Source organism: Ambystoma mexicanum, chromosome 6q (assembly GCF_040938575.1).
Source record: "Ambystoma mexicanum isolate Mex_15411 chromosome 6q, UKY_AmexF1_1, whole genome shotgun sequence".
Lineage (NCBI taxonomy): Eukaryota > Metazoa > Chordata > Amphibia > Caudata > Ambystomatidae > Ambystoma > Ambystoma mexicanum.
Genome location: NC_090937.1, coordinates 443,523,306 through 443,547,291, shown reverse-complemented (window position 1 = coordinate 443,547,291; position 23,986 = coordinate 443,523,306). Strand labels below are relative to the sequence as shown.

At 44.5% G+C, this 23,986-nt stretch overlaps 1 protein-coding gene and 1 long non-coding RNA gene across 2 annotated transcripts in view; one reads left to right on the top strand and one right to left on the bottom strand.

The window, feature by feature from the left end:
- The window catches only part of LOC138516091 (RNA exonuclease 1 homolog), a 2,454,886-nt gene that overhangs the window by 365,229 nt on the left and 2,065,671 nt on the right, over window positions 1-23,986 (bottom strand). Inside the window, exon 12 of the mRNA XM_069630920.1 lies at window positions 18,385-18,495. Within this exon, the coding sequence (XP_069487021.1) occupies window positions 18,385-18,495 (111 nt within the window). The remainder of the gene's footprint in view (window positions 1-18,384; window positions 18,496-23,986) is intronic.
- LOC138515525 (uncharacterized) lies at window positions 11,306-12,848 on the top strand. Its single transcript, XR_011282049.1, has 4 exons — window positions 11,306-11,402; window positions 11,550-11,677; window positions 11,782-11,836; window positions 12,365-12,848. It is a non-coding gene; the product is annotated as an uncharacterized lncRNA (long non-coding RNA).

Below are 23,986 nucleotides of genomic sequence, written 5' to 3'. Positions count from 1 at the left end.
CGGATCGTCGAGAGGCGTCGAGAAGCGTCGAGGAACTCGGTGTTCGGCGACGGGGAATCGACGGCCCTTCTTGAATGCCTTCCCTTTCAAGCGGGAGACACGGGGCGTCGAACGTCCGTCCACAAACAGGGTAGAACGGCGTCGATGAGGCGGCAGCTTCGTCCGAGCGGTGCTCGTCGGCGTCGGAGCATCGGCGTCCTGCAAGGCAGAGGCGTGCGGGGCACCTCGGTGACAATAGTTCTGGACCGCAAAGATTGTGGAGACGGAGGCCCAGCAAGGGCGTCGAGTCGTTCGAGTCTTTGTGGTCTTCGGGTGGCGGGAAACCCACCGGCAGGTTTCTCCTCAGCGCGTTGGTCGTTCTCGACTTTCTCCGGCAGGATAAAGCGGTCGACGGCGCGGACGAGGGAGTCCTTCGATTCGAATGTTCTTAGGCAAAGGAGCGGACGGCTCTGGTCGTCGGCGGCACGGCGTCAAGTGGTTCCCACGGCTGGGCAACAACTTCGATGGGCCTCCAGCGGTTACACAAACCTGCGAACCCTGGTCGACGGCGATGTCCGGGTGCTTCACTTCGATCTCCTCGGCGGTCCCGTCTCGGGTCGGCAGCCTTTCGAGGGTCTGTCTTCCAGGGCGCTTCGGCGAAGATGGAGCGGTGCTCGATGGTCCCTCGGAGCACGGGAAGAGGGCGCCTTACCAGGTCCTCTCTCGGGTCAGTCTTCGACGATTTCGGCAGCCTTCGGATCGGTCGAAGCAAATGCAACAGCAAGTCTTCTTCTTCCAGCTGGACGTCGAGGATCAGCAGTTCCAGTTACTCTTAGAGTGGAGACTCAGCTCCAGAACGCTTCTGAACGCTTCTGAACGTTCCCTGAACCCCTCTGAACCAGTGGTGAGAGGTCCCCAGATATACTATTCTGTCTCTCATCCACACTGCTGGCACACACTCAGCAGCCAATCATACAGAAGGGCATTCATGCAGTCAGTCAGCCAATCAGGCACACAGTGCATTCAGGCCACACTCCTCCCTTTCAGACACTCACAACAAGGAATGTGGATTGGGACAAGTACCCAGCCATTCAACACTACACACTGCATTCAGGCCAGTTTCGGGCAGGGCTGTCTCAGTCTTTGTCTCTCATGCCAGAAACCAGACAACCACAACAAGGAGTGTATATTGGTCTCACACTCCATTCACCCAGGTCCCACCCACAGGAGGTACCCACAACATACAGTCACTGGGAAGGCTCCAGTCAGTCTAGCTGGGCCTTCACAACAACACCATATATGGAACTTCCACCAAACAGCCAGTCAGGGGGAAGGGACAGAGTCAGGGCTTCCCAGGACTTTGGGAAACAAGGTAACAGGCAATAGAAAGCAAGAGGCCACAGGGGCCATCTTTTTTCCTATCAGGAATCAACTGATCCCAATGGCAGGGCCTGGGTATCCCAAAATGGAGGACACCCAGAGCACCTGTCAAATTCAGCATGGAGCTGCCACCAGCCCATACCCTGCTCTGTGGGCCACCCACAGGTGCCCAAAAACATACACATGGACTCCTGGGCAGAAAACATGACAGAACACACGATAAAAAGCAGTAAAGGACAAGAGTTCAGAGGCCCTGTCCCTCTGATGCATTTCCAGCATCACACCTTGTTTGCAAACAGATAAGATAGACAACCATTAGCTTCAAACCAGTTACCTATCACTTACCTGCAACTCCTTACCCAATTATTTATCAAAGAATTTGGGCTCCAAAGTTATTACAAAGATGACTACTGTACGCTATCAGTGCTGGATTAGAAAGAACTTCTAAAATGTAAGTCAACTGCAACACTAAGCCTGAATCTGTGGCAATATTTACGTGCCCATCAGTTGCTAACTTATCCTAAATAAATTGCTTCTTAATTTTCAAATGAGTTAATATCATGTATTTACTGAGTTTTATCCTACAAAAGAAACATGCAAGTACACAAAATATACTCTGCCGGGACACACTTTTGAAACTTGATTTAAGTTAGTCTAATGTTCTTAAACAGGAACTATCCCAAAGTACAAAGTCAGTTAAAGACGGCTTTCACTACCTCAAGCATAGCAGATGAAAGGCAGAATAGGGTAGTGTGGCATCTGATGGAACAGTTGTTACCGGTACTTCCTTGTTTCTGCATTACATATCTTAAGCACCGTTTTGTGCTTTTCTTCCCATATGACAAAATTCAGAGGCAGAACGTCTTAAATCCATCAAACCTACCTCATCAATTGCGGATACTGATCGTTTTGCTCCAGTCCTCTGTAAGATCTCTAACACTTCGATCATGGAAGGCATTGTCACCCTTGAAACAGGACATCTGAGCTGCGGGAAGTTAAACCTGAATGTAGTTTTCATTTTTACAATTTTATTCTGGATCACTTGCATACATGGGAAACCAATGCATTCTCATAAATGTTACATTAAGTGGTACTTGGACGGATCAGCAGCTGGGGGTCTGCCTCCCTTCTCCCTTCTTTGTGCGTTCATCTCCCCTCCTGCCCCAGTTGCCCATTTACATCTTGGAGGTGGGTTGCGGGCAGTCCACTGTTAAGCATTGTCACGCAGGACCAGCCATGATAAGCAGGGCTTCTGTGTTTGTGCTGGGAAGTCCCGGTCATATTCTAGTATTGGGGCCCATATGTCTGTGAACCTGTGCAGTAGGCCTTCTCTGGCGGCAGTGACCTTATCCGCCACCAGGATGTCCCATATTTTGATCCACCAGAGGGTCATCGATGGGCCCTCTGGGGTCTTGCATGTGAGGGCAATCGCAATTCTCCCTGTGAGAAGCAGTCGCGTTATAAGTTTAGCTGTCATACCCTTCCTTGGGTATGTCCCCTGAACTGAGGAGCCTAGGAGAACCACCTCAGGAATTTCTGGGATCGCAATTCGGTTGATGGATTCGATGGTGGAGAGGCACCGGTCCCAGAAGGATTGGACAATGGGACAGTCCCACCACATGTGTAGGTAGGAGCCTCGCAGTCCGCATTTACGCCAGCATAACGGTTCTAGCATATTCTGGATTTGGTGGAGAGGCACCGGGGGTAGTAGCAGGAAAGGAGCAGCTGAAGGGCACATTCTGTATTCGTGATGCAAAACGAGGAGTAGCATTTGTCCAGATGTCCACCCAGGTATGATCCTCAATCGGTGTCCCAGGTCAGTTTCCCATTGGGTCATTTATTTATTTATTAAATTTATATAGCGCGCAGGCAGCCCAGGGGCATTGTGGCGCTGTTACTTGCAGGAAGACAGGTGCAGGTTGTGCCTTGGGTTACAGTGAGGCAGTGACCTGTGATCAGATATACCACATAATACATCATACAATACAATTATGAGGGCTAAGCCATGTAATTGTTAGATGAACAGGGTCGTTTTCAGGGTTTTCCGAAAGGCGGTCAGTGAGGGTTCAGAGCGCAGGGAGCTAGGGAGGGTGTTCCAGTGTACGGCAGCGAGGTACGGGAAACTGGAGGCCCCTGCTCTGGTCCTTTTTACCCTAGGTACTGAGAGCATGCTGGCATAGGGTGATCTAGTGGGTCTTGTGGAGGAGACCAGGTGGATCCTCTGGGAAAGGTACATTCAGGCGGCAAGATGGATACATTTGTGGGTGATGCTTAGAGCCTTGAATAGGATCCTCTCCTTTATGGGGAGCCAGTGGGATGCTTTTCTGGCAGCGGTGATGTGCTCCCTCTTGGCAATGCCTTGTGCAGCGCGTAGGGCATTATTCTGTATTACTTGGAGCTTCTCAAGGTTTTTGTTGGAGGTCCCAAGGAAAAGAATATTGCAGTAATCAAGTCGCGAGCCGGTTATGGCCCTGGCTATGTTAGTGCAAGTGTCTTTTGACAGATAAGGTCTGATTGCGTTAAGGAGTTTTGCATGGTAAGCGGCCGAGGAGGCAATGGCGTTTACTTGTCCTGTCATGGATAGATTGGAGTCTAAGTAAACACCTAATGTTTTTACCGTGTCAAGTACTGGTATCGTGATTGAGTCAATGGTGAAGTGACTGAACTGAGCGTCAAGTTTCTTGATGGTGTCAGGGGAGCCTACGAGTAGGAGCTCCGTTTTGTCAGAGTTAAGGCAGAGGCCGTTGATAGCCATCCACATTTGAATTGTGTTGTAGATGTTGTTGAGGGTAGCGGAGTCCGTGTCATAGTCGCCTGTCAGAGTGAGAAGGATCTGTGTGTCGTCGGCGTAGTTGGTGTAAGAGATGCCCATGGCGTCAAGGATGAGGAAGAGGGGGCGGGTGAAGATGTTGTAGAGGGTGGGGGAGAGGCAGGAGCCTTGGGGCACCCCACATAGCATGATAGAGGGTGATGCAGTGGCTAGGTCAGAGAAGACCTGCATGGTCCTGCCTTGGAGGAAGGAGGTGATCCATGTAGTGGCTTCTTGAGAGAAGTTGGCTGTGGAAGAGAGGTGGTGGCAGAGGATGTCGTGGTCTACTAGATCAAAAGCTGCCGACAGATCCAAGAGAAGGAGCAAGGCAGGTTTGCCTTGGTCCCTTGCGTCGTCCATTTGGTTTTTTAGGTCGAGTAGGGCGGTCTCTGTCCCATGCCTAGGGCGAAAGCCGGATTGTCTCAGTCCAAGGAGGTTCTGTTCTTCGAGGAAGTGCTGGATCTGCAGGTAAGCTGCTTTGTCTAGAATCTTGAGGAGGAAAGGGACAGTGGTGATGGGGCGGTAGTTATTAGGGGCGGTGGGGTCAAGTGTGGGTTTCTTTATGAGGGGTCGGACCCATGCTTCCTTTAGGCAGGCGGGGACTCTCCCTGTGGTGAAAGAGGCGTTGACGAAGGCTGTTAGGAAAGGGGCCAGGGTGTCTGCGCAGTCTTTGATGATGGAGGCAGGACAGGGGTCGCCTTTGCAATTGGAGGGTTTTATGTTTTTCATAATGTTGATCATGTCGTTTTCTTGGATGGTTTTAAACGAGAAGGTGGGTGGGGCCTCAGTGGGTGATGGGGGCAGTGGTGGTGGGGAGGATGTAGTGTGGGTGGATAGTGTTAGTTTGGTGTTACAGATTTTGGCTTGGAGAGAGCTGATCTTATTGCGCATGGCTGTTTGGATGTTGTCACACCATTCTTTGTCCTTAGTGAAGTTCTGGGGGGTGGGTGTGGGGTTCTCAAGTTCCCTGAAAATGGCGAACATTTCCTTGGTGTTCGACTTGGCCTCAGTAATTCTTTCTTCGAAGGATTTGGCTTTGGCTTTAATGATGGCTTTCTTGTAATTAGTTGCAAGGGATTTGAAGTTGAGTTTGTCTTTCTCATCCCGGGATGTTTGCCAAAGAGCTAATGCTGCCCGTTTGTCGGAGCGTAGTTTTAGAAGGTCTTGGGTGAACGACGCATTAGCGTGTCTAGTGGGTTTGGTTTTCCGAGGTTTAAGTGGGGCGATGGTATTGATAGCTGCTGTGATGGCCGTATCATCATTTTTTGCCAGAGTTTCTGGGTCGTTGGAAAATGAGGCTGTGAAGGCAGGTCCTAGTAAGAAGGGTAGGAGTCTTTCTTTGGTCAGTTGACGGGCACTCCTTGTAAGGGCGGGAGGCAAGGGAGGAGGGGGATGGGATGTGGTTGTAGTGGTGGGGATGTTAAAGGTGATGGTGTGGTGGTCGGACCATGGGGTGGGGGTGTTGCCCGTGACTGTGATGGGGCAATTGTGGTGGGCGATCCAGTCTAGTGATCTGCCTAGGGAGTGTGTGGGGTTATTGATGGTGTTGACGAATCCTAGGGTGGCTAGAGCTGTGTCAAGTGCTTTGGCTGTAGGGTCTTTGGCGTCATTCAGGCCAAGGTTGATGTCTCCAAGGAGAATGGCTTTGGATGACTTTTTGAGGTTGTCCGCCAGGAGGTGGGTGATGGAGGGCTGGAAGTCTCCTAGGGGGCCTGGTGGTCGATAGATGAGGTGTAGGGTGATGGTGCATTGGTGCGAGATGGTGAGTTTTAATTGAAGGTAGTCGCTGTTATTGTTGATAGTTTTGTCAGCCTTTCTGATGGTGATTGAGTTTTTGGCTATGAGTGCGACACCACCTCCAGTGGTCATGCGATCTTGTCTTGTGATGGCATAGCCAGGTGGGAGAGCGAGGGATAGGGCGGGGCCTGAGGCATCATGTAGCCAAGTTTCGGTGACCATTAGAAGATCTAGATCTAGGGTGGTAATAAGGTTGTGGATGTCTAGTGCATGAGCATTGATGGAGCGGGCGTTGATGAGGGCACATTTGAGGTGTGGTTCAGGGGTGACATTGATGGTCGAGGGTGGCACATCCGAACCGGTGGGAGGTATGTTTCCTGGGGTCATAGACACAGATAAAGTGGCATTTGCATCATTAGGTAGCAAGGCAGTGGTAGAAGAATTGCAAATAGCAGTAATTACATTCAAACCAGTGGGGGGCATGTTTTCTGGGGTCATAGACACAGATAAAGTGGCATTTGCATCATTAGGTAGCAAGGCAGTGGTAGAAGAATTGCAAATAGCGGTAATTACATTCAAACCAGTGGGGGGCATGTTTTCTGGGGTCATAGACACAGATAAAGTGGCATTTGCATCATTAGGTAGCAAGGCAGTGGTAGAAGAATTGCAAATAGCGGTAATTACATTCATACGTGTGAGTGACACATTAACAAGAGTCTTAGACATTGTAGCCAATGCAAATGGCTCATGGTGGTGATTGATAAGTGGGCTCAGCTTCGATGTGTGGCTTAGTTTATGGTATAGATGCAGTACTGGGGAGGTGGCCTTTCGGTTAGTTGTAGCTAAGGTTCTCGACTGAAGTCGTGCATTGCGTGCACTTGTGGGGATGGGCAGAGTGACCAATACGCTAGGTAGAGTATGTGTGCGTAGACGGTCTCGTCTTATTGCGAGAGTGTGGGGTAGTTCCGGAGTGCGGGACTCCTTACCTTGTGGTTCCGGCAGGTGTCTGCGGCAAACGGTAGTCTTCGAGCAGCGAAGAGCTGCAAAGAGCACCGGAGGCCTTTCCTTACGGCCTTCCCTGCTCGGCTTCGCCTCTCGGCCCTCTCCCCCTCCATTTAAAGCAGGAGGGGAGGGGCGGGCGGGCGGGGTGAGGCAGCGAATCGGGACACGGGCCCGCGGCGGTGATTTCAGGAGCACTTTTTGTACGTGGGACTGAGGGTTAGCAGGTCCTCCTGCAAGAATTTGTATAGGCTGGATGTTTTTCCTCTTGCTGGTTCCCCCTGCATGGTGAACCCAATAGGGCTGAGAATTTGCGTGGACCCGAGTCGGACCAGAGGGTGAGTATACCAGTGGTGGAGTTGGGAATAGGAGAATCTGCCAGTTTCGGCCAATTGGAAAGTTATTTTACAGTTTTCGAATGTGCGTGGTTGGACATTTTCAAACAATTGTGCTAGGGTTTCTTGCCCAGTTGCCAAAGTTTGTGGGGTGGGTACCGGGAGAGAAGGATGGACTGTGAAAGAACGGGGTATTTGGGCCCAGGCCGCGTGGGATACCTTTGGACTTTAACACCCAGTCCCATATTTGTAGAGTGAATTTTGTTGATGAGAGTATGTCTAGCCAGGTTTTCTGCAACAGGGGAGATAGGTAGGGAAGTGAAGACAGGGGCAATGGCAGTCTTGACTGTTCAATCTCCACCCACCTCTGCAGCTCCGTAGACGGAAGCCAGGCATGGAAGCACGCCAGTTGCGCGGCCACCTGATATTTATGCAATTTCGTGACCCCCAAATCCCCAGGCGATCACTACCCATCATTAAGTTTTCGGGGATCCTGGCTTTCTTCCCTCTCATATAAATCGGAGCATTTTCTGTTGTAAGTGGAGAAGTGGAGAAGGGGGGTAACCAAATTGGGGCGATTAGAGCAAAAGTAGAGGAATCTAGGGAGGAGGTTCATTTTACAAGCTGTGATTCGTCCCAGCAGTGACATTTCTTGGGAAGCCCAGCGCTCCAGGTCTTGTTCTAATTCTTTAAAGAGGGGGTGGGGGAGTTTGTTGAATATACCTCTCCCGGTCAGGCTGGGACCTGTACTCCTATGTAATTTATAGATTTCCCATTCCACTGGATGGGACAGAGCGGTTTGAGAGCTTCCATCTCCTCTGGTGTTAGGCCCACCTCCAGGGCTGAGGATTTCCCGTAATTGATAGTGAACCCGCCACCCTTCCAAATCTATTTAATTCCTGGAGAGAGTGTGTCAGTGATGGCTGTATGTTTGTTATGAACAGCAAGACATCATTGGCGCAAAGTGAGATTTTATGGTGTGTGGCGCATATTTGCATCCCCTTAATATTGGGGTCTTTACGGACCCGCTGGGCCAGTGGTTCCATTATCAGGGCAAACAGGAGAGGGGAGAGAGGACACCCCTGCCTGGTCACACAGGTTAGTGATATGGGCGCGGATAGATTTTGGTTAACCCGTGGGGACGTTTCGGGGGACGTTTCGGGGAACAGTAGTTGGCTAGGGCCATGTTGCGAAGTACTGGGCCGAATTGGAAGGTCTCCAGTGTAAGTTGCATGAAAGTCCAGTCCACTTTGTCTAAGGCCTTGGATGCGTCCAGGGCTAATAAATATATATATATATATATATATATATATATATATATATATGAAACAAAACACAAATAGCCTTTAAGTGCTCAGCCTGCATGTAGCTGGTGCTGCAAAGTACTGAAAGCTGGCTTGCTTTCTCAAGTATATCAAAAAACAAACATTTGCTCTGTGGTTGTAGCACTACAAAAAACCACAGCCGACAATGTATCCTTAAGTACCAGCACACATGACCCAGCTACCATGTTGTTAAAAAAATGTAATATTCTTTATTTTAAACATTTCTGCAAACACAGTAGAAAAGAGCAAAATACATTAGCTCTTACTCACATGGCAGACCAGATGAAAAATAAGTCTAACCTCTTCCTGGGAGGACACACGCCACGCGTTCCGCCCACTTCATGAGCTTCTTCAGGCTGTAAAACATCATTTTTCCAGAACAAACTTATCTTATTAAAGTAAACCGTTTTGTGTGCAAGCGAGACGGACTCCTCCTTTCTGTGACTCAATTTGTCAGTCACGTGATCGCTACATGTCTTGTATAATGTCTCTATAACGCCATCCATCTTGGAATTGTGAAAATAGCACTAACGCTAACGCCTTTTCCAAGTGCAAAGGCATATTCTCCACTAATGGGAAATCTCATGACTCGTAATTGTTAAAATTGAGGAGCCTGTGTCTCTGCACACAACCACCGTTACTTTGTCCAATTCTGTATTCCAAGATGATATTATGTCGTTCATGCGTTAATGCGCTCTCATATTACACAGGACCACATTGTACAACCTCAATGTTGCAGATGCGTCCTAACTTCCCTGGGGGGAACACTTACAAAAGTCAAACTTGCGGCTTTCCAAACCCTTATATTATAGGCAAGTGCCTAAACACAACTCTATGCTGCTATTCATATGAGCTCCTTAATGCCCAAATATATTAAAATGGATAGATAAGTATCTACCAATAAGTCAGAACATGATCTCAATCATATTTAGCACAATCTGCCTGATCCTACCAAACCATTCAACTAAAAGACAATATTAGAGAACAGCATTCAAAAACAGCCTACCAACTCATTCATATTGAAACTATATCTCATAAAATCTCCATGTGTACACGAGAGCAAAACATTCAATCTTTGAGTACTCTCTGTGTAAACCTATTTAATAAAGTGCAAGTGTAACAGTCCTAAAGTGCCATTATTTTATGCCTCTAGCAGTCACAGGAAAAGTGCGATAGAAAACATACCCAGAGGGGAGTTCCTAAGATCCAGACGTAACTGCAGCACTGATTCCCAACATCAAGTAGAATGTAAGTCAATTGGTGCCAGGTTTATGGAAAGAGGATACCGCCAAGGCACTATTGATAAAGCCGCCAGACTTACTCAAAAAGTGGACCGAAATCTGGTGTTAACCGGAATAAAATGAGCAAAAACCAATTCGCCAAATCAAGTGAACTTTATCACTAAATACTCCAATAACTGCACATTTCTGTTCCAGATACTACAAAAACATTGGCACATACTACAATTAGACTCGTAACTGTCAGAGTATATTTCAGCACAACCAAAGATTATATTCACCAAATTACCTACTTTACGAAATGCCTTAAGCCCCTCTTTCCTCAAACCCGACACCACAGAACAGTCAACTTGGCTTGCCGCACAGACCAAACCAACAGGCTTTCACAAATGCGGTACGTGTAACTTCTGCCAATTTGTTTTATCACCAACTGAAGTGTTTTGTTGCCATGGAGGACCTGAAGTTGTGATCACTGATTTTATCAACTGTTGCACTAAATATGTAATCTATGGAATACAATGTGTATGCAACCAAGTTTATGTGGGTAGCACCATTCCTGAGTTACGTGTCAGAATCAGAACACTTATCAAATCTTCACACAGTCAAGATCCAAGACTCCCCTTTGCCCAGCAATGGCAGACACAACATCAACAAGACAATTCCAAGAATATCAGTTTTGTTGGACTCAAACATATCAAAGCACATGCCCGAGGAGGAGACCCACAACTGCAACTACGCCAATGTGAGGCCAGGATGATTTGCCAACTTCGTTGCCTCCACCTCGGCCCCAACAGAGAACATGAGTTAAATGTCTTTCTGTAAAAATACTCACCAGCTCTTCTTGTCTATTTAGCACCTATATCAACTCATTCTGTTACCATGACTGAGAGTAATTGTTCTAGTCTGCAAGCCCTTAGGGTGTTCCGACACCCGTATTGATAGATCAAGTATGTCAGGTCATTTGTTTGAGGTTTTTTCCATCGCAAGATGGTTCTCCCAGTTAATCTCTTCCGGCAAGATTCGCTAATGTCTCTCACACCTTTTCAATCCAGATCACCAGCTGTCACCAGCAACCAAACCTAGCAATTCTAAGAATAGCTTAGCCTAAACGTGCAGGCTGCCGCAAGGAAATTGGACTAAACAGTATACTTCCAACTTCTCATTTAGCTAACTAAGATTGGGGTCATATTTTACCTTCCTTAACAGGAATATACACATTCTCCTTTAAGAGATTCTTTGCTCCTCTAATGCATCTATAATATGTGTAACATTCATCTAATCCAAACAAACCAACATGCTTCCAGGGATTTTTGGATATGTCAAAATACTCCTATTACCAGATTAACTTTAACCAAACAGGCACGGCAGAATCCGTTTTACTAGCACTTAATAGGGGATTTGTTTACATCTTTCAATCTACTTCCGTGTTAGGCCTATGTTGCCACGGAAACAGCACCAGATCACATGACCAATCATGTGACCTCAGATTAATGCAGAAATACCAGGATGCACTAGACATCCGTTTCACTTTTGCTGTGTGGACGGTTCCCTGCATTTCAAGCAGCATATATTGTTCGTGCTCTAAGACAAACGTGGCAAGGTAAGCGCCCGCAGCTCATAATCATTTTGTGTAACTTCGCCTAACAGTATGCTGTTAAAGACGTATCAGACGCAAATCCAGACAACCTTATACTATTCTATTTACCCACAGACTTCTAGCTAATAAACACTTTATCATCCCAAACAGAACAAAAGAAAATAACATTTCTGGACATCCACATATTCTCATCTCGTACTTTCTCTTGTGCGGATCATCACAGGCGGCCTGCAGAGCAGTTCACATTTCTGCACGTCCGCAACTTATGCCCAATCAAGGTAAGCGCTTTGCATGCGACCTAGAAGCATAACAGACCAGAGTTAGCGCAATACCCATGAGCCAGTAATTAATACAGGCCAAATTTGTTTCTGCCCCCTAACAGTTTCTGAACACAAACCAATGCGCTGGCTAACACTGAAATGCACCGGTTGCAATCGGTACGTATTTGATCGTCTCTATTACCTAAACAGGTAAGCCCTTTAAAGCTCTCTCGACCAGCAGTTTTGAAAGTTAGACTTCCTTAAACATAGTGCCAATACCGTTGTGGAATACTGAACAGGATACAGATTTTATAATTATATTCATTGAAATTAACAAACAGCAGTTTGTTAACAGGTTTATCAGTTGCACGAATAACAGCAAGCCCCAAGTCGATTTCCTTGATGCATGTCTGCATGTTTTGAATTTAGAACAACTAACAGTTACCAATCATGACCAACTTCCAGGAAACGTGGCAGTATAGTTGGAACTTGCACAGTACAAGCACTTAAAATAGGATGTTTACCAATAGCACCACCAATTCCCATTTTAGTAAACGGCAAGCCAGTTCAACAATGACAGCATATATGAAATAAATAACTCCTGAAATAAACATGGTTTATCTAATGTTTTCTTTTTCTCCCTTCTCTCCTCCTCTCCCTTCACCCTCTCTCCTTCCCCTTGCCCTCTCCCTCTTTTTCATTCAGGTTTAGGGTTTATTTCTTTGTTGGACTTGCTCCCATTTGTATTATTTGTGACTCTAATGTACTGCAATATACAACTATCTATGGTTATAAATGTGCAGCCCTGATGACGACCTTAGCAGATCGAAACACGTGTCGGCAGGCAGCTACCCGTGTCTCATAATTTGTGCCGGCAGGCAGATACCGGTGTCTCTAAATTTGTACAATTCCATCGTCTAACATTTCCATACTTATTTTCACTTTTCTCTTTGAGGACATTCCTCCTATTGTTGCCCTTGCAAACATCAAGTTTGGGTACGTAACAGAGTTATCAGTGGCACTCAACAATTCTGAGACAGTTAATATTTAGCATATTGGACACACTTGAGGAAGATTGCCAAATAGTGATTTCATTGTGATCACCAGCAAGGCTGGTGTAATATTTTCATGTGGATTTTGTTTCAAATTCTCTTTAAATAAACACAGCCACACAGGCAAAAAATTGCAATCAGTAGTGATTCCTTTTAGTAAATTAACATCACTCAGTCGGAGAGCGCAGCAAGAAGAGGTCATCTTGTTCTCGTTTACTTTGGTACAAAAGGTGACTTAGGGAAATCACTAATACCCCTGCTACTGCAGAATATCCGATGTTGTAGGTTATTATCTCACGTCTCACTTTCCTACATAAACACAAGTGCAAGCGCACTCTTGATTGGGTTCCCTACTGTTTTATACTTTACACTAAGTGCATACACCTGATACCAGTTAGCTCTTCTCACATGAATAAAAGGCAACACCTAAAGACACTCTCTGAGCAAGACGGAACACGAGTACTAGCAGAACTTCAGTGACGAAGGCACACCCACTGGAGCAGAACAAAGGACCAAGGGACAAGAGCAGCGGGTCAAAAACCCCAAGGGTTCTCCACTGGAGGTTGTAGTCTCTGACAGACCGCTGAAGACACGTGGAGAAGGTCAGATCGCACAAGTGAAGATTGCATTGTGTTCCAAGGACCCCCACGACCCTCCCGGGTGAAGAGCAGAGTTGGGGAGGCAAGGCCAAACCTTTGGTACTACCCTCGACGTGTGAATTGAAAATAGCAAAACAAGAAAGAAGCATACGCATCCGGTGAGTGGGCAAGCAACCTGGGAGACTGGTGTATGTTAAAGCGAATGAAGTAGCAACATTATATTTCCCGTAAAGGCTGCAAGTGTGTGGATGAGACACAAAGAAAGGGAGATCCGTGAGTGAACTTTGAAGTAAAAGGCAGCTGTGATATCAGCAATACTAACAGAGTGGTCCCGAGAAAGTAAGTAGCCCATTTGAAAGTCTCTGTGAAAGTTACACAGTTTGAAGTTATAAAGCGAACAAACAGCAAAAGTAAATTAAAAAGTAACTGTGAACTTTGAGTCGAAATGGTCCTGTTGTGGTCTGTAAAGAGGCCAGACTAAGGGGAGCTATATATACTGTGGGAACTAGAAGGAGCATCAAGACAAACCACGAAAAAGTGTTCGCGTGTAGAACAGTTAAGTTTGATTTGAAAGTTTGTTCAGCATTAGACAATCCTATGAGATTTAATCATCTAATTCATCGTATACATGGTTAGGTGTACAAATGTGTATTATATTAGGTGAAAAATATATATTGAGTTGATACACTACAAGTTGAATGAAAACAGTATTTTTGTATTTATTATTTAACAAAGACCAAAAGATAGATTGAATGTTTAAACATTTCCAGATAAACTAAATATGAAAACAACAAACTGAACATAATACAAGGAATGGACAGTGCTAGTGCTATCAGCAAACTGTTCAAGGGGAACAACAGAGGGATAAGTACATAAGTACCCCAAAAAATTCTGAAGCATACAAAAAGCCTGAAAAGAGAAAAAACCGGAAAAACTAAAAACATAAATAACAATTTTGAAACACACATTGCAATTAGAATACTAGAGCACATACACAATTGCTAACTAGCCCTGACTAACACGAATATATTTGCACAAGTTCACATCAGTTTTCGCGAATGCCCATAAGTCGGACAATTTTAGGTTATGTTAGCCGTGTTGCCGTAGGCTAGGAAGTGAAAACCAATGAAAGCATCAATATTTGAGCGACGGCAAAATGCAGAAAAGAGGCTGTAAAATGAGACCAAATTGTAATGTCTACGCCAACCGCTATTGTCAAGGATCAAACTAATAGTTTAACGTTAGCGTGATGCGTCAACCGCTGCTATAAAGACACTAGTATACCAGGAATAGAACACAAGCCCGAGTGGCACAACTGGCGTTTCGGTGGAGTATTTAGTAAGCAAATGCCTTCATCAGGAAGAATTGTCTCTGTTCAGCCCCCAAAGAAATGCAAAAATAAGTACAACATGATATATTGGAACCTACCAAGGACCAATGTGTCTAATAACTAAATTACCAAATTCGCAAATGTACCATGTATCGAATGACATGAAGGTTGCTATCATGTGCAACGGAGTGAGGGATTCCAGAGCGGGCTACCATAACCCAAAACACCCACCTCTGATGTGATTAAAAAGAAGAGCAGACCAGAGAGGGAGTGCTGAGAGTAAAGTATGGGTCTGTTGTCAACAGATCTCAGTTCCGAGTGATGCATAATGTAAGAAAGGTGTGAAAGAAAACCCAGTATCCATAAAGTGTGCGGGTAAAGAATTGTCTTACCTGTTTAAGAATTGGCGAATTATATGAACTAGGTACTTCACTGATTGTACCGGATCAAAATGATTGGATTAGGTATTGCAGTGAAAGCAGTGAAGAAAGAAAAGGAAAAATAACTTTTTAACAAAACTAGCCTATCATGCGTTAAGATAATGTACAAGCTCGCCACTGAGGTTACCTATTACTTAGAAAAGACTCATGTTTGGAGAGTGCGAAGTGAACCCCAATGGCCCCAACTCGCGTGTTCCAGTCAGTACAGGCAAATCAGTGAGGCACTATAAGTTAGAAAGAAAAAAAGAAGAAAAACAAATGCTTCAAATGGGATGTTGTTATTGCTTTGCTCTGCCCCACACTTTTAGTTGAGGGACTACAAGTTAAACAAGTCTCTCTTTAGCCCAGATGGTGCTGCTGAAGTGCTTACCCCTAGGCTGCACTCTTAGTCAGCGCTTCACAGGTTGCACGAATGTGAGCAATTTGTTTGGTCATGCCACATCAAAAGACCTGCTGGTCCCGCAAAAAACTAGTCAGGGATCACCATCTACGTAAAGGAAATAAAAATGAAATTAAAATTGTGCTCCTGCTGCAGGGGTGAAGCCAGACGAAAGAAGTTCAAAGCGAAAGACCGGGTGAGGAGAAAATCACACTCGCCTGTGAGCTGAAGTCAACACGGTCCAGCTGCTACTGCCAGAAAAAGACCTTGTCACTCATAGTGGGACGGAACCATAATTGAAATTGGTGGTACTTCAGCTATGAAATAAAGCAAGACTGAAGCTTGTGTGGTGTGTGCCTCAGCACAGCTTAAACAAGATAGGCTGCCGCTTTGTGTTGCAGTTCGGATCCCGGTTATTAGATAAAGAAAGAGAACTAGGAATATAGATGCGGCCCGCGTAGGGGCTATCATAGAATGAAACAGGAAACTTTGAAAGAAAAGTGATCCACGTACCCGGGATCAGCACCCGGCAGTGTGCCATAAGCACTGAAATTACTAAAAGACGCCAGTTCAAAAATAAAGATAAAATCCACGTTAAAAAAACCTCTGGAAAAAAGGGAAGAGGAAAGAGTAAATAAAAATGACCTGAAAGAATGAAAGAACTTGATGAAATCCAAGTTACTATGAATATGAAAATAGATGCTGTCTGTAGAAACTGTTACTCCCAAATAGGGAGTGCTTCATTAAGACCTTGTTCAATTGTATTAAGCCGAAAAATCCAGCGGGCTTCTTTTTTGGATAACGAGGAGTGGGAGTTCAGGGTGTCTTTGACAACATCCAGCACCCACCACAGGATGCCTTCAGTAGAATGCCCAAATTCCATGTAGTGGCTATCTAGTGGTGATGTTGTGGACTGGCACCCGATACGTGATCGATGTTCTGTGATAAGGGTATGGACTGGGCGAGTTGTCTTTCCAATATATTTCAAGCCACAAGGGCATTGAAAACAATATATAGCCCAGGGCTTTTTGCAATTGGAGTGCCGTCTAAGAGGCCATTCCTTGCCACCAATCTCAAATGATTTAGTTTTATTCATCAATTTGCACACTGAGCATGATCCACAGGGGAAATGGCCCGTAAGTGGGCGCAGGTCCCAACTGCTGGTTGTAGATCTATTCAACTACTTTGGTGCAGCATGGACTAACTGGTCCCTTAGGTTCTGCGGTCTCTTGCAAGCAAAAATTGGCAATGGTTCATTGGATAATGTTAATTGTACCAGGGGCCAGCATTTTTTAAAAAAATAGTTTTCTTCACTATGGAGGTGTCTGGACTGTATGTGAGAGCACAGACCATTTTCTCCAGTGTGGTCTTAACTTTGGGTTCAAAAAGAGCATCTCGAGGGGTGAACCTTGCTCTTTTATAGGAGTCTGAGACCAATTTCTTAAGAGTATCCACGTTCCCTGAGTTTATGTGTCAATTGTTGGGCATGAAGGTTGAAATCAGGTAGCAAGGTACAATTACGCCTTAATGTTAGAAATTGTGAATATGGTAAGCTTTCCTTTTGGCTGCGTGGGTGAAAATGTGCAAAATGTAACAGTGTTACGGTCTGTTTTTTTTAATTGTATAATGATCAGATCAGTTTATTGTCCAAGTGTTGTATGAGTAGATCAAGGAATGGCATTTGCTGATTATTAGCGGTCATACTGAAACGAATGGCGGTAGGACATTGGTTTAGCCATAAGAGGAAGTCATTAAGGTTGTCAAGTGTTGCGTGCCAAATCAAAATAATGTAATCAATGTATCAACGTCAACAGTCATTGGCGAAATGGGTTCAAATCTGAAAAAATGAATCTGTCTTCGAAGTATGCCATAACAAACGATGGCTTAACTCGGGGCAAAAGCTGCCCCCATAGCATTTCCTTGGGTCTGCTGAAAAAAAAAATCTTGGTATTTGAAGAAATTTTGCTTAAGTTCCAATGTAAGGAGTGCAATGATGGATTCGATAGGTGCCTTAAATTTTGTTGATGACTGAACAAGTGCTGTTCTTATGCATTCAATGGCCTCATCTTGGGAGATACTAGTATATAATGCTACTATATCCAAAGTAACAAAAAGGATGGTTGTTGGGTCAAAGTGCTTTCCCTCAAATAGTGTAATGACTGAACTACTGTTGCAGATAGGTGACAGTAGTCTGACTGATAGGTCTGTAAAGAGAGTCACGCATATTCCAAAGTCTTTGATATCTGGCAAAGGGGTCCGAGCCCGATTGAGGGAGACCTGCAGTACAACAAGCTTGGGGAAGGGAGCCCCCCGGGAAGTTTGTGTTGAACTATGATGTGAAAAGTCTGAGCCCGGCAGAGGTGGACCTTTGTGATTTTTACATTGGAATACAATTTTGAGAGCCAAGAAAGAGACGTTAACGTGGAAGGCCACTCGGACCTCAATCCACGATTTGGAACGGAGTGTCAGAAACCAAGCCAGAGTGTGTCATCCTGCCTACAAGGACAGCCTTACTCCGCAAGGTTTAACGTGAGGAGGAGAGCTGGTACACCTACCTTTATTCTTTTGAACACTGATTTTCCTTTTGCATACATTTCTCCTTTTTACACTTTTTGTACAAGAGATAGAGCAGGCATTATGGTTTTGTTAGCATAGGCCATTTTGATCTGACAGACTCCACTAGGACAGTTTTGTTTATCGTTTGATGGTCGAGACTACGCCCATCTTAGTTATGGGTAAAATAGGAATTTCTCTGACCCCAACATTTTCAATAAAGGTTTTACAAATTGTATCCATTATGTAAGTGTCATACTTGTGATACCATGCCTTCCCTACAATGCATACAAAACAATTCCTATTACATTTTATAGAAAGAACTGGAACTAGCTAGCAAGAACCATTTAATACAATTGAGAAAACAGTTACCATTTCACAATCCACAGCAAACACTCCAGGGTCTCCATTAACAGGTGCTGGCTTTGGAAAGGTTGTCATAAAGCCATCCAAGTTATCCTTTTGACCTTCGTGGACATGTAACTGTAAGTATGAAAGAAAATATTAAATGAATGAAAATAAAGCTGTAAGAAACCATTAATGACAAAGCCAATAGGTTTGACTTTTGTGTAAGCTTTTTGTAGACACGTACCGGCATTACCATCAAGTATCTATATTTGCCAGTTTTGCCAGCCTATGCCCTGAGAATACACTAATGTATTGGCATTATATGCTTTGATAACATATCATAAGGCAGTTATTGCTGTTACTTTCCAGGTATTTGTTTTATCAACAGTCATGGTATTTACACAATTTCCAGGTTTTGCCACCAAAATAAAAGTCAGTTACACCATTGGCAGGTACAGCACTGCCTCCAATTCCTACCAGGGACTTCCATCAAATGCTCAGCTGCTCAACATGCTCCAGGGATTGACCTCAGGTGCCCAAGTACTTGAGACACATGAGAGGCAGGATTGTGTGATAACTATATATAAAAACAGTTGGGCAGCACGATGGGGAATAAGGCAGAATACATCACAACATGCTTGGATAACACGAAGAAGGGCAATGCAGGCCATTACAACAAGTAGGGGTGGGAAAGAAAAGCATCTGTGGAGAAATTAATAAAGTGTCCCATCCATTTATATTGTAGCTTGTGAAAAGGATATGTGCAAAAACGTCAAGAACAGGTTTTGGAGCGGTTAGAGAAGGCTGACTTACCTGTGATGGCAGAGGAGGATTGACACTAGAGGAACCAATACCGGAGGATGAAATTAAATGAGCCATAGATAATATGGTGAGGGGCAAGGCCTTGGTGTACTTTATAGGGACTATAAGTAAATATAGGCATTGCAATTACTTAAGGTATATAAGGACTTGTTACAGCATGATAGGCCAATCAGAACAATGAGGGCAGCGTTGCAGGCTAGTAAAGCCCATGAATGTTCGGTATAAATGGGAGTCATGTAGGACTCAATTCTTGAAGAATGATGACACCACCATTCTGTGCAAAATCTTAGCTGAAAAGCTGGAGCAGGCTGTGGTAAAACTGATGCAATTTGGCTTCATTCCTTATAGGAAAACAACCTGCAATCTGATTAGGCTATTCCTATTATTGGAGTCCAGAAAGTAGGACAAGGAGCCTCTGTCAATAGCTAGGCTTAACATGCTCAAGGGTTTTGACACAGCAAATGGCACGGGAAGTGCGTAGGAAGTGCCCTGGCTTTTGGGCTGCTCTTGCTGCTCCTTGCTTCCTAAACGTGCCCTCTGATTGTTGCGGACTGGCTGTATGTGCAAGAAGAAGCTGGGTCTTTCACAACGGGTGGAACGCAGCATTTTTGATATAGAAAACTTTCCACAGACTTTGTGTATTTAACAGTCCCCCTTTCCCGTTCTAATTCAGGTCCTTTTTCTGTTTCTAGGCTTCTCGGTCCCAAACCACGGCCACCTACTCCCAGCAGCCACTATAACAGCTCAGGGCTTGCGCACGTGTGCGCGCACACGGGAAGTGCGTAGGAAGTGCCCTGGCTGTTTGGCGAGGAGGCGGGGTACGGGATTGGAGGAAACACATGTTAGGTAAAGTACATTAGGTACCAGATTTGATGCAAGTAAAACTTCTTCATTATAATGCCCTCTAGAAAACTTTAGTCAAACTGTAATTAGAGTTGCTGTGTATCCGTACGGGTACGCAACCCTGTTTTGCTCATCTGCTTCTCCTGTCTTTGACGGACATACAGGTCTACTGATCCAAGTATTTGGAATTGCGATTCACGGTTTGGTGTTGGGCAGAGGGGTTACATCTCGGTGTTATTGGATTGAAGTAGTGACACTCGATAGTTGGCTGGTTGTAAAGAAGGCATATTAACTTTTGAATTTTCAGCAAAACCAGTAGCTAGTGTGACACGGGATAATAGCATTGATCTGCTTTTGTGAAAAAGAGAATGGTGGGCAGTTTGCGCAGTGGCAAAAGCTTGACAGCGGCCAATCAGCATATAAGGCTAAATATAACCGCCCCCCTACAATTGCATGATTCTAGTGCAGAGTTAGTTGGATCTACCCTGCACGTCTCTGTGTATGGCGAATGTGTATTGCAAGCTGATACAGTCCCTTATAGCCAACAATCTCTGGCAATTGAACCTAATGATATGGGGACTTCACATATCCCGGTTTCAAAACCTGGCAACAATACCATTGCAGTTACCCTCTGACAGAAATCAATCCTCTGATCCAACTATTGCTTTTGATGTTCTGTCTGAGGGGGAGGTCAGGCATCAAGTTCCCACAAGAGGGACGGAAATGTTTGATGGTATGAATGATGTCTCTATCCTGGCCCCAACATTAATTATGGGAGAAATGATGTTGAATCTCACTTGCACCTACCTTGCCAGTGGTCTTTCTACCATCTGAGGTGGAGAGAATTTCTGTATATAATCCACATGGTGTTACATTCACTGAGCTGGGTTTGGTTCATGACACAAATCTTGAGAAAAGGCAAATGCGGCAATCAACAAGCTCTCCAACAAGCTCGACTCCAGGGATGGGGCCCTGGGGTGTAAATTCAGTAAAAGGCTGTGACTGACTATTCCGATTTTGAGATAAGTGACCTCAATGCCAAAAGTACGCCTAATAAAACAGTTGAATTGTCAAATGAAACACTGCTCCCGTCAGCGTTGGGCGTTGAGACAAATATGAAATTTCCTGTAGTGGCCTTACTGTTGAACTTACTAGATAAAGGCCACAAATTGACTCACGTACATTTAAATTCCATAAAAGACATGATGATAGCAATGTCTGAAAAAATACACACGCTAGAGGGTTTTATGTTGGCTTTCACCACTGGTCAAGCGGAGAAATGGAATCTGCTAGATGCAGGTTTGCTAAAAATGCTATTTCCTGCTAAACCTGGTGGTTTTAATAAAAGCACACAAACATTGAAGACAGAGAAAGAATCAGTTGAAAGAAGATCTTATGTATCTGCGATACCGATGACAATTATGCAATTCACCCTATGCCTGCTAAAACTATCCCCCTCTTTGAGGCAATTCAGTCAAATGCACTAAAACTGGATGATATTCTTCAAGATCTCAGATCCGTACATCATATGACAAAGGTGAGAAGTGAAATTGGTATTGCATTGACAAACTGAAAATGTGATGTTAGGAAACTCTGGCACCCCCCCAAATAGTACCTCACCCGTAGTCAAAATTATAGAAACTGAACTGATGAGCCAAAGTGATTTGGTAGCTAATGATGAAAAGCAACTAGGAGTGGGGACGATTGGGGATGAGGGGTTAGAGATGCAGAAGGAATGCAACAAATTGCATGAGGTTTACACTATCTTCTATTAACATAAAATGAAGCGTGCGCATGCCAAGGCAATGAAAAAAGAAAAAAAACAAACAAGAAAATGAGTGCATTGCAATCCGCACTGATAGAATACAAAAAAGAAAGTGGAAAAACATTCCAGAAAATGATTTGACTAAACACCATGTAAAAAATGGTGATGTGTCAGGAAATTAATCAGTAATTGACCTGACGCAATTAAATGAAGAATCTAAAGTGGTCCTTAATCTTGCTCTCCAAAAACAGCCCTGTAAACAAAAAATTACAAAATTGATTTGGAAGGTGACTGACACACCTTGCTCTGGACCGGGAAAACCAGAAGTAGTTGCAACACAACAGCCGGGGCGCCTTTCTGACTTCTATCCTATGGTTGCAAATAAGATAACGGGGCGGGGTCTAAAGCACCTACTAGGTTTAAGAAATAATTGTTAGTCCGTCCACAAACTGGGCAATCTGAGGAAGTGGCAGAACATAATGTCATGAATTTAATAATTGATCACTCCCCCGCTGGGGAGAAGGTAAACGTAGCAAAGGTGGCAAAAGCAGTTCAACTTCGGGAAGAGTTGATCCTGCTTCCACCTGATAGCAAGTCTATACCCGATTCTGTTAGAAGAGACACTCCAGCCGACCAAGAGATTTCGGAAGTTAAAAACAAAGATAATTATCACTTGCCCAGAAATGTTGGCACACATCCGTTAAGAAGAGACTCAGAACCAGTTAAAAAAGACTGCTTCTTCTCTAGGGATGTGAGATACTTCTTGGGGTGGCGCAGCAAACCTAAGATAAATGGGCAACAGAGGCTGAATCGTTCTTTCTTGTTCAATGTGTTCAAAGGCAGTCCACAGTTAAGAACATTGCATTCAGAAGACATAGATTGGATAAGATTGGCCAATCATAACAATTTACTTATGATATGTGCACCCCAATCAGTCATCATACTAAAACTGCTTTGGGACCTTAGGGAGGATTTTGAATTACGGGGTCTGACCTTAGAATTATTTAGATCACTTGAGGAGGCGGATCAGTTTGTGGATGAACAGCTACACCATCCTGAGATGAACCCAGCAATGGATCTGACTAACCAAGTGATGCCAGTGTAGACTGCAGACTTTATAAATCACATTTCAGCCCTGGTAGGGGCTGCATCAAACATCACATGGTTGGCCCCACTGATGACCACGATATTAGAGCTCCAATCAAAAAATAAACACCCCTAGCCAGAGGATTGCTCTTTGATATCATGGAATTGCTGTGGCATAACATTTTTTTATAGGGTGGCTTGCAGATATTGAGAGATCTAGAAGTATTGTAATATATTTACTACAGGAGACCATGTGTATGACTAATGTGGTGGTAGAGGGTTACCCAAGCTATTGTGTGCCTACGTTGCAGGGATCAGCTGGTCGCCCAGCTGGAGGGCTTGTCATTTTAATAAACAATGCCCACCGGCATGAGTCACACAGTTTGAGCGTCAAATGGTCTCCTGATTGTTGAATATAAGCCTGAAAGCTCATCGTCTTTCTCTTACATACTGATAAACTTTCATTTTAATCCTGCTGAGTCTACTCTTGATCTGATCTTTGACCAATTGGGTGTGATCTTGGAAGATACTATGTTGAATAACCCTGATAATGTATTTATTATAGAGGGTGATTTTAACTTGGTATGTATGGACCAAATAGATGTAATCAATAGAAATGGCTACGAACCAAGACCTATCTCAAAGGTCGTAAATGCAATGCTTATTTTAACAACTGGAGCATCCAACGTGTGGAATTTAAAGGCGGCATCCATGCCAGTACATCCACAAGAGGTAATGCTGCCTCATATAGTGATTATTTTTTTGTTTCAGTGAGTCTATTGGAAAAAAAAATAAAAATAAATAAAAATCGATAAGGTAGTTAGTTATCTTGGAGACCCCTTTTAGTGATCATGCACCCATTTAAATGATCCTATGACATAAGATTGAGCCCCTTTCTGTTAATCCCATTCTAGCACTCATAGAAGTGGATCGCATGTACAGCTCTATTAGATGGCATTCAAGGCTATGTAGAGTGTTGACTTATCTGGTGCATAGAGATGTGCACCTAGTACACAAGGGTACCACAAAAAGAGGCAAATCAGAGGTAGGATTGGAACTCTAAGATAATAAGGAAACACATTTTCTCAATTTCCAAAAACTCATTACCAT